Here is an 11115-nt window from a genome sequence, read left to right as displayed (position 1 = left end):
GACTTACCGGAAGACAACACGCACATTTGGGTGGGCAGTGGGGGGGCTGGGGACATTAGAAGGAGAGAGACAAGTGGCAGAGAACTTGGATTTTAATGAAAAAAGTGAGTACTTTACAAATCTCAGTGAGACACACTTGCACATCTATTGCTGATCTGCACCCCTTCATGTTAGGTAAGCTTATTCTGCTGTTTCCGTTACTTACCAGTACTGTGCACAAGAGAACCCTGTACTGCTACTGCCAGTGTCGCATATGCTCCTTGTGTGGTAGAAGAATGTGGAAATGTAGCAGTGAATGCATAATAATATAATCACACCACACCTGCCCAGGAGTGTAAAAAGAGAGATTGATTAACTGCCCATTACTCCCTCTTGTGTATTCATAATTGTGGATACTGCTTCAGTGAACTAAACACCTCTGCTATGTGATTTGTGCTGCCCCATGAACAGTTCATAAGCTCTGCCGAGAAGTCGTTATTCCCCTCCACACGTTTATCAGAGCATGATGACATGTGAGTATTTTTTTAATCTAGACAGCTATGAGTTGGCCCTTGGATGGAGAACACCCTTTTGCCCTACAGGTTCATATTCCGACACAGTCTATGCCAAATACGCTTCAAGAAATTTAGTCAATTACCAGCCTGTACTTTGCCTTTCGGCACTATATCTTTAAACTTGAAAATGTGTCACATTCATACAGAGTAATAATTGGATGCAGTGCACACTGACACGTCTGCACACATGCTGTACATCCAGCCAGTGCAACAGTTGAATTTAAGGGTGTATGACCATGCATTGCATAATTTGACTTGTATTTGAAGTTTATATTACATAGTATGTTGCCCTGATTGCAGTGCAGGTTCTCTCCGTGCAGACCCACTTCAGTGATATATGGAATAGGTGGGGCAAGCAGATATCTTCCCAGGACAAGTAGATTTCTGTAACATTTTGTCCATTGGCCAAGTAGATTTTTTAATAATAGCCAAGAAGTATAAAACCTCATTTACAAAACCAATACAGCCAACATTGGAGATCTACGGCATGAAAGTGCTGGGTGCATGCCTTTATGGGTCAGAACTTTGGGGTTTCACCAATTTGAATGCTTTATCAGTGGCAGAAAATAAATTCCTGCGAGGCTTAATCGGGGTCCCACAGAGTACCCCCTCCACTCCTCTCCTTTATGATCTGGGGAGGAAAAGGATTGCGGACATGATTAGACTTCGCCCCCTCTTATATTGGAGGCGTATAAAATCCACCCCGGAGCTGAGTCATTATGCTGCTGCCTTATTGGATGTTGATAACTCTGATACCTTCCACAAAGTAGTTTGGTTAAAAGAAGTGAGGAAACTACTTCAAAAATTGCACCTTGAACACTTGTGGTCCGTAACTGACCCAGATTACTTTCCTTCAAAGAACACAATAAAAAAGCTATATTGGGAAATGATAAATAATGCCGCATTGGTCTCCAGCCAATCTCCCGCCTTGACATCCCAGTTCCTAGAGATAAAAACTTTCCCTATATTTGAACAGTATTGGGATTTGATCTCCAAGCCTCTAGATAGGAAATTGTTTTTCCAGTTCAGAGTCGGCACCCTGCCCCTAAATGCTTTTACTGTCAAATGGTCCCCTGGTAATGTTAACACATGCTCCCATTATAAATCTCATATAGAAGACATCTTGCACTTTTTATTCGTATGTCCATTATACGCTGCCCCAAGGAATAGGTGGCTGAAGCCGGCATGTAAAAATCTGGGCACAAGGAGATGTGTCGAGGCCTTCAGGGTCCTGAAATCAAATTGTGCCCCTCAACTTGCAATTGCAGTGGCCAAATTCCTGGGATGGGCTTGGATAATACGCACGCGCACTTTAAAACCCCCATGAACTACATGAACTTCCTTTGGTCTGTGATGATACCTTTTAATGTGTAAATTTTAATGATTCTTATCCGACAGCTATGCACTAATGCATGTTATTTAATATGTTTTTTACTATTAGAGTAGTATTTATCATGTTTAGATAGGGATGAAAGCTTTTATGACAATGTTGTCGAATAAAGTGTTTAAACTTGAGCAAATACCTTAGACATCTTTCCGCCTATCCCCGCCGACCAGCTGCGAACACTGTGTAATAAAGTCAAGTCTGGATCTCCAGCAGACCCGCTCAAACCAGACCAATTCAGGAAAGTGCTTCCTACTATCTTATCCTCCATGGGTCAGGTGATAAACGGGTCACTTGCCACGGCCACTGTTCCCAGGGCATGGAAACAGGCCAAAGTGATACCCCTCCTTTAAAAACCTTCCCTCGACCCTGCCAGTATAGTATTAGGAGAAGGCAAAGGACAGGATTGATGACCTAAATGTAGACGAGCTCAATCACTCATTACAAGTGCCCACCATGCGTGAACAACGGAGATAAAAGCACTTCGCCTTCTCCTAATACGATATTCAATACAACTAGTGTCCATAAACCTCACTCTATGTTCTCCATTTCACAGATGTCCCACATTCCCCCAGTCCTGACAAGACCCCACATCCTTCCCAGGGTCGAAACGCCGTCGACGACCCCTGAAAACGAACCTTACAAACAGTGCCTATGATTTTAGATAGTCTCTGTGACATTTATTGCTGTCACTATTACCGTCTCAATGGTCGTTTTCTTTCCCTTGAAGAAACCGTGTATATTGCACTTGTTGTCACGTTGCTATATTCTTATGTACTTCTTGGTTCTTACTTTACACTTGGGACACTATTTGCACTTTTCCTTGGAACACTACATGTATGAAATGCTTATCAACTGCTGATGAAATACAATACAAATGATGGTTGAAATATAAGTGTGAAGAGTATTGTTTTTCCCTCTGACATCCCCTTAAATTCCTAGAAGTGTTATTGACTAACATTGTTGTAGTGATTATCAATCATGCATTAAATGCTCCACTGGAACCATTGTTTCTGATATATAGTATGCACCCTGGTTCCGCAGTGAGTAGGGCTCCCTTGTTTTCCTTGTGTGTCTGACCAGGTCAGAGCATGGAGTCTGCTCTGCTGGCTGTGACAGAACATCTCTGGTCCGCACTAGACGCTGGCCAAAACGTCGGCACTGTTCCTGCTGGATCTGAGAGCCGTGTTTGACATGGTGTCCCATGCCATACTGCTGCACCACCTGGAGGAGGCAGGAATCACTGGTCCGGCACTGGAGTGGCTTGCCTCTTTTCTTCATGAGAGGTCGTTCGTGGTAACAGTCCCTCTATATGCCTCAGGTGAACACCCCATCAAACAAGGGGTGCCACAGGGTTCCTCCCTCATCCCCCTGCTATTCAATCTTTACTTCCAACCCCTGGCCACAGTAGCTAAGAGCAGAGGACTGACCATGGTCTCCTAGGCCGACGATACACAGTTGGTGGTGGCGCTCTCGGATAACACTGAGCGGGATGCCCTCAAGTTTCAGGACGACCTAGCAGCCGTTGCTGAATGGATGACCACCAACTGGCTCCAGCCGAATGACAGCAAGTCGGAGGTACTGCTGGTGGGCAAGGACCATGGTCAGTGGAGTGAACGCTGGTGGCCCTCAAGCCTTGATATTGCCCCCCCCCCCCCACCAAGCAGGTTGTGAAAAATCTAGGGGTGTGGATAGACTCATCTCTCAACTTCCGAGCCCAAACCAAAAAAGTGGCAGGTGCCTGCTTTGGACTACTTCGGGGGCTTCGACCCCTATTGGGTTTCTTCGATGCACCCACACAACAGATCATCATTCAGGCGTCTGTAATGTCAAGACTGGCCTATGCCTGCTCTCTGCATCTAGGGTCTAATAAGGCTGAAATTCTTAGGCTACAAAGGGCACAGAACATGGCAGCAGGGACCCTGCTAGGTCTGCGCAGGTCCTGCCCGGTTTCCAACGCCATCTGGCGCCTTCACTGGTTGCCTGTAGCCAGGCAAATAACATTTAAGGCTTTATGCATTGCCTTCAAAGCCTTGAAACTGTCTTCCCCTAATATCTTGGCCAGCCTCCTCTTGCCTTATGTTCCCTCACGCCATCATCGCTCACAGAGTCAACACCTGGTAGTGATCCCCCGAACAGAGAAAGTCTGCACTGGAGGCCGCTCTTTTTGCAGCAGAGCGGCCCTCCTCTGGAATGCACTTCCAGCTCACATCCGTGGCTTTAACAACTATCTAGAATTCAGGAAGGCCATTAAAACTCACCTCTTCCCGGCTCCATAGTCCTTACCTCAGTTCCACCCATACATGTCAGTTGCTCTGCTGTCAATGGCGGGATGCCCCTTCGCTGGGGCAGTTGTTGCACTTTACAAGTTGTGGTAACTTTCCGAGCTGTCATGAAAGAAAATTAAACTCTATTAATGTCACTGTGGTGAGGATTTTTCCACCCTAGGTACAACTAATACTGCACCTACTCAAGAAGGAGAATGGAAGCTCGTTGAGGATTGGCCTTTTTTAGTATTGAAAGATCTTGACAAATCTGCTCCCATTCGATTTGATGATTGTAAGAAATATTTTGAGCAATGTGGATGATTCTACGGTGGCACAGGGTCAACGAATGGCGTGACTCACAGGGCTTTTCCTTTCAAGCTCTGACCAGAAACATTATTAGCAGTGGAGGAATGACAAAGGTGAGGGCATGTTGCACAAATAAAGAGGAAGTGCTTTGCCTTGTGCCTGTTTTACGTGGAAAGCAAGGGCTGTTTTTTCTGAGCATGGGACTCATTGGATAATACGAAGAGAGAAATGAGTACTCCTTACATCTGTGTCCTCAATAGGATAGAAACCTTCCTGCACAATAGATAAGAAATCTCTGCTCTTTTCTATTAGGGTTCCGTTAAAAGGTCCTCTCCCCATGATGATAAGCAGTTGTCTTCAGCCGTTCATAATGTCATAGCTTGGTCATTCCCAGGACTTTTCATCTCTAGTCGAGGATTGTATGCAACATTTCTCTAACATGTTTACATGTGTCTTCCCCTTCTTCACGCATATTTACTCCTCAATCCTGATGTTATTCCTTCAGGACCTCTTCTCTAAGTCCTCATCCTTTACTGAAATATTATATATTTTTTTCCCCAACTAAGTTATGTGGCAGGGTTATTGCTCTAGCTCAGAGAATCTGTTTCTTCGTCGCCTCCTACAATGACTTCATCTTGTCATCCAACTCATCCGTGTCCCTTTGTATGTCAGCTTCACAGAAACGTTCAATTTATAATTCACTCTCACACTGTTGCACCAACTGTGTGACATAACAAAATTAAAACCTTAATGGAGGTGATTGATATACGTACCTTCCCCCTGGTAGAGACCACTTCAGCACCTAGTATTATTTGAGACAGGGGGTTCTCCACTTTCTTCCCTGAGACTTCTGCAACCTCCTTTTGGGGTGACTAGATCTGGTTAGCTGAACAACATCATTCCTGTAATAAATTTCAAACAACTGAATCTCTAAGTTGGACCAGTGCCTCTGCCATTACTCCCCACTTAGTTGTTAATGGTATGGTTCCTGACGCTTTTAAAGACACCACAGCAAATCCCTGGAGCAGATTCCTTGGTTTTAAAAAAGTTATTACCGATATCGTTCATTTCTTTTGCTTTTAGCTGGTAGAAAGGTTTGTAGCAAAACCACTTTCTCAAGGACACTAGGGCATGATTTTGGCCATCACACAATACAGAGACAGTGCTTCTCCCTATAATGGATGAGCTGAAATGGGAGCAGAAGCCAACGATTTGTTCTCATTAGATCTCTCTGCTGTCTTTGCACAGTTGAGATCTCCAACTTGGTGAACCTTGTTGAGGCTTTGGGCATCGGGTGCTAGGCCTTAAAGAGCTTCATATCATTATTTACAGGCTGAACACGTATCGCCAGATTGGGCAACTTTTCGTCCAACACATTGCATGCAATTTCAGAGTGACTCGTGGGTCCTCAATCTCGCCCCATTTGTTCACTAGCTATGTAATCCCGCTTGCTGAAGCTTTACTTGAGAAAGGTGTTAGAGCATTTATGTGTTCTGACAACACCCAGATCTTGCTGTGTTTAGACAGTTAACTCTCCCCTCACCTCACATTCCACCACACAATGCCTGTCCTATGGCAGTGGCTGGGTTGCAATAAACTGAAGTGAAACGCTGAGAAGACCAAAGTTCTGCTTATTAATTGTCATAATGATTTATGGCTTGATGCCTAATAGCCTTCGGAGATGGGCACTTTTCCACTCTTTGCTCAAAATGTGTAGAGCTTGAAAGTAAAGATAAACTGTTCTTTTTCGGTCTGGCAAGGTCTGTGAGTCGTGTCATTGTGCATGTATCATATTAAATGCCAGAAAGAGATTGCCCCTTATTTGACACTAGAAAGCAGGAACCTTGTAGCAGCAGAATAGATTGGGTCCAGTTTGGACTAGTAGAACATCCTCTACTTACAGTTTCCTACACTCCACAAGAATGTTTATTTTGAGAGCCCAAAACATGGCCAATGCCTCCTTCTTAGTAGTGGAATGTCTACATTCAGCCTCCGGCAAAGCCCTAGATGCAAAGCCAATAATGACTTTCTTTCAGATCATGCCGTTTTTTCAGTTACACTCCTGGGCCCTTGTCTCTGGCATCCGTAACAACGCAATGGGGCAAAACTATGTAGACTGTGAGCATTCACAAGACTCTCCTTAACTTCTGCAAATTCTTCTCGTATTCCCTACTCCACACGTAGTCTGCACCCTTCCTCAGCAGGTTTCACAAGGCACAAGTAAATTAGGTACAAACTGAGAATAGAATGTTTCTCACCAAAAACATGAGTGCCTCTTCTTTCTCTATGGGTCTAGGTATTTCCTGTGTGGCTTTAATTGATTCATCTTTGGGGCAGACCCCATCAGCAGAGATTACGTGTCCTAGGTAGCTCAATTCTTTACCAGCAAATTGTATATTTTTCTGTTTATTAAAATCTATTATTCCCCAATGCTCAACTTCTTAGTTAATATCAATTATGGTAATGCTTACCGAATTTTCATTTTAAAAAAAATTAAGATTTAAGAATTACAAAAACGTAATAAGTCCGTTAAATTATAGGGTTAGGTTTGATGAGGTCATTCTGATACATTTTGAAGCTTAACAGATCAGCTCTGGATAGGGAGTCCTCTCTGGCAGGGCAGAGCGGACCTGCATGAAATCTCACTGTATCACGTGAGGGCAGCACTGAGCGGGGTTTAGATGTGTAGCGGGGTAACTCCTGATGTCCTCGAGGACAGGCCTGACCTTGAGCAGGGTATGTTCTCGTCAGCTCTTTCGAGCCATTAGCTGGACTGAATAATTTTTACTTAAAGCTTAAACAACGTGTGGTGAGACAGGAAGGAGTATTTTGACCTAATTGTCGTGTGATAATGTGTTGTCTTTTCTATTTTCTTCCCCTTCACAGACACCTGAGGACTTGAACATCAGAATTTCAGAATGGAGAAAAGGCAGGTTCCAAGACAAAAAGAAGAAGTGCAGAGTTCACCTGAACCCGTAAGAGTTGCACTCCCTTCTTCTCCTATCCATAATGTGCCTTCTTCAAGAACCCAAACTGATGCTCAGAGGGACTGTGAGATGGAAGCGCTATCGGGGAACGCACCTAACATGATCCTTTTATCTATGTTGGAGCAGTTGGAAGCCAAAGTGGATAACTTGCAGAATACCCTAGAGGACGTGCCGTCAAGAGTCGCTGGGCTCATGGAGAAAATCTGGATAGCAAAGGGTCTAGATCACCTTGAAAATGGGGGGGTGTCTTTGGAGAGGGTCAGTCCAGTGGTGGTTAGAGATTGTTCTCTCAGCAGGTCTCCTCCGATCAATCTTTCAGTCAGGGCCAAGGAGGTGAACCAATGCCTTCAATCAACATCTCCACCTAGTCCTGATCCACAGCCGAATCAGTGTCTTCAACCTACGTCTCCTCATGGGCATGAACCAAAGCAGAGCCAGTGCCTCCAACCTCTGTCTCCGCATGGGCATGAACGAAAGCAGAGACAGTGCCCCCAACCTCTGTCTCCGGCTGGCCCTGGACCACAGCAGGACGGTACTGTCTCCAGGTGCCCTCCTCCGGATGTTCAAGTCATCCCAGGTGAGCCAAGCCTTCGTCTTCTGCCAGTGTTTGATGATGGGCAGGAACCACAGCAGGACCAGTGCATACAACTAGTTTTCCCAGTTGAACAGGAACAAGACGAGCATGTGAAGAAGGAACCATTGTATGCAGATAGTTGGGGCCCACAACAGAACGTCTGCCTGCAGCCACTGTTTCACGAGGGACATGAGCTACAGCAAATCCACTGCACACAACCAATGCTCCCAGATGGGGAGGGAACAAGTGAACTACTAAAGCAAGAGTTGTTGTGGTTTGATGGTGAGGGTAAACGGCAAAACGTCTGCAGACAACCAGCATTTCAAGAAGACCAGAGTCTGCAGCTCAACACATGCCTGCAGGTTCTTTCTGATGCACATGAATTGCATCAGAACTGCAAGACCGAACCAATGCACCTTGAGACACTCAGTCCAGATCGCGGCTATAAGCTAGAACCACCGAGTCCTGAGGACTACGATCAGAACTACAAGCAAGAACCACTGCACCCTGAGAACCGAGATGAGAACTCTGACCCACAAACCACATTTGCTGAAGCGCAGGGCCTATCTGGAGCCTCATCATTCCTGCCACAGAATGCTCCTGATACTGATGGAGCTATCGCTAGAGACCCACTGGATAGAGGAAATACAGACGCAGATGGATTGCTGCTCAAAGCCATCCCAGGTATTTGGTTCGTACTGAATTAACATCCAGACTGTTGAGTAATTTGTACAGTTCTGAGGGAATGTAGCATAAAATATTTCCAAAGTTGATGTTTCCATATTTTTAGTAAGACCTGCAGGGGGCCTAATCTGAGTTTTGTGGAGTGGCATCTTTGTGGGGGCCTTGAGTATGCCAGAAGAGGTTACGTACCTAGTATCTCCTTTATTTTCGCAAAGGAGTTTCTCCTACCCGTTATGTGATAGGCTAAGAATTGGGACTCTGCACATGAAAAATGACCTGAATTCTGGTCTGTGCATGAGACGCCCCATTTCGGGCTCAGGAACTCTGAGGAATTATGTTGCCGAATCTGTGATTTCAATCGAAGCTCCGCGATACTCACCATCCCCTAAGTGTGAGATGTAAGTGAGGTGTTATTCACCGAGAGTAACATTGCCCTTTTTTGTTGCTAGTGCACACTAAAGCAATTTTGAGATCGGGCTGGGTCTATGTGATGTTCGAGTGTTCAGAATATAAGAGGATTTCTGGGTCAGTCAGGGTCTGACCGTTAGAAGGGAAGGAAGGCAGTGTGAAGAGGACAAGTGATCTGTAATTCAGGTCTGTAGTGGTGGAATGGGTAGGGTAATACCCGCAGCACCCCTAAGACTTTGATAAGAAGTGGTCGTTTTTCTGACGTGTGTAGGTACATGTACATAGAACTAGGGGGGCTGCAGGTCAGAGAGGGCTGGCTGTATTATATCATACTACATCATGTAGAACAGCGTACAAGGTCAAGGGAGGTTCAAGATTAAGTGTGGTCTGTAGGGTTAGGTGCACAGTACAAGGTCGTCTGAATATCAAGCTGGGTTAGTTGTATTACAGTATACAGGATTGGGTGATATATTTTCTCCTGTTTATTTTATCTAATATGGGCCCCATTATAAGGCCTGCGTTGTGTCTCCATAATGTCTCCTGTTACATTTCCCTCAATTTTTTCTCCCCCTAAGTCAGCAATATCAGCAATTACAGAAACTCTGCTGGAGGGTGGGTGAAGTAAATGGTGATTGCTCTGAGATGTGTGGAATTACTGTGGAGATTTGGCATCTGGTTCCCCCAGTAATTCCAGTGTACTATGATTATATAAGATTATTGGCTCTGTGATCATGTCTGTGCGAACAATAGCTTTACAATATCATATGTATCTTTTTAAGCCAAATTATTCTTTCTTCCTATAGCTATTGTGTCTGAGGCCCTCTTAGACATTTCAGTGCACATTACTAGGACCAAATCATGCACATTTCTGCCTCTCGGCACAAAATGGTGCCATGCAGTGTGTTGCGATAAGCTGAAAGCATAGCCCTTGCAGCATCTTCCACTTTGATACCGGCCATGAAAAATCCTGATTGACCAATCTGTTCATCCTCTCTGCTTGGCCAGTACTCTGTGGGTGATGACGACTAGCACATTTATCTTGAAACCGGTTCCATCCAAATACTGCTTTATTTCCCTCAAGATAAATTGTTCACCATTATCCGATACCAATTCACACAGAAAAGCCTCACTTCCATGTAAAAATCATACTTTCATCCAATTTGCCATGTACTCCACAAGCACAATGGCAAATTTCTGATGCACAGGAAGCATCTGAAACAGACCTAAAAAATCATTACATTCATTGCCCCACAGGAAAACCCACTTCTGTCGTAAGCAGAACTCTGTATATCATCCTTTTTATCATTTTGCAAACAACTGGTAACTCTCTCTAATGAGTTTTTCCACATCCCGCTCCATGTCAGGCTACCAGTATTGCATTGTCAGTCATTTGCTGCTAGATATCACACCTAAATGTCCTTCACGGCTCACCTCAGACAGAATAAACTTGGCTATCGGTCTGCAGTTCACACAACAAATCGTTTTTCTTTTGGACATTCTTTCCTCATGAAATGAATCACTTTCAATAAAATAGAATCTTCATCCAATGTCTTTCTCTACTTTTACACACACACGCACACGCTCACGCTCACTCTCACTCTCATGCTCACGCGTACGCTCACTCTTACACTCACACTCACACTCACTCACTCACTCTCTACCCAGCACATACTTGCTGCAGTACATTCCACATCTTCGCAGTCATTCTCTTTGTTCTCATGTTCCACATCTTCCTGCCCTCAGGGCAGTTGAGGCAGGCAATCAGTATTTTTGTTCCTCTCTCCTGCAGTGTGTTCAACCTCAAAATGATGTTTCAAAAGTTTCAAACTTAACCTCACTAACCTGGCAGTAGCCTGCTGGTGTTCACATTATTACCATTCAAAAAAGGTTGATCATCAGTTCATATTCTGAACTTGGTCCCACATAAGGATGACTTAGCCAGGTCATTTAT

At 44.6% G+C, this 11115-nt stretch overlaps 1 protein-coding gene across 1 annotated transcript in view; it reads left to right on the top strand.

Moving 5' to 3' along the window:
* Positions 1 to 7429: 7429 nt before the first annotated feature.
* The window catches only part of LOC147736768 (uncharacterized), a 119234-nt gene continuing 115548 nt past the window's right edge, over positions 7430 to 11115 (top strand). Inside the window, exon 1 of the mRNA XM_086953820.1 lies at positions 7430 to 8756. Within this exon, the coding sequence (XP_086809946.1) occupies positions 7430 to 8756 (1327 nt within the window). The remainder of the gene's footprint in view (positions 8757 to 11115) is intronic.

The sequence above is a fragment of the Lissotriton vulgaris genome, chromosome 1_2, assembly GCF_964263255.1.
Source record: "Lissotriton vulgaris chromosome 1_2, aLisVul1.2, whole genome shotgun sequence".
NCBI classification, from domain to species: domain Eukaryota; kingdom Metazoa; phylum Chordata; class Amphibia; order Caudata; family Salamandridae; genus Lissotriton; species Lissotriton vulgaris.
The sequence above is the reverse complement of the archived record's forward strand: the minus strand, read 5'-3'. Positions and strand labels throughout refer to the sequence as shown.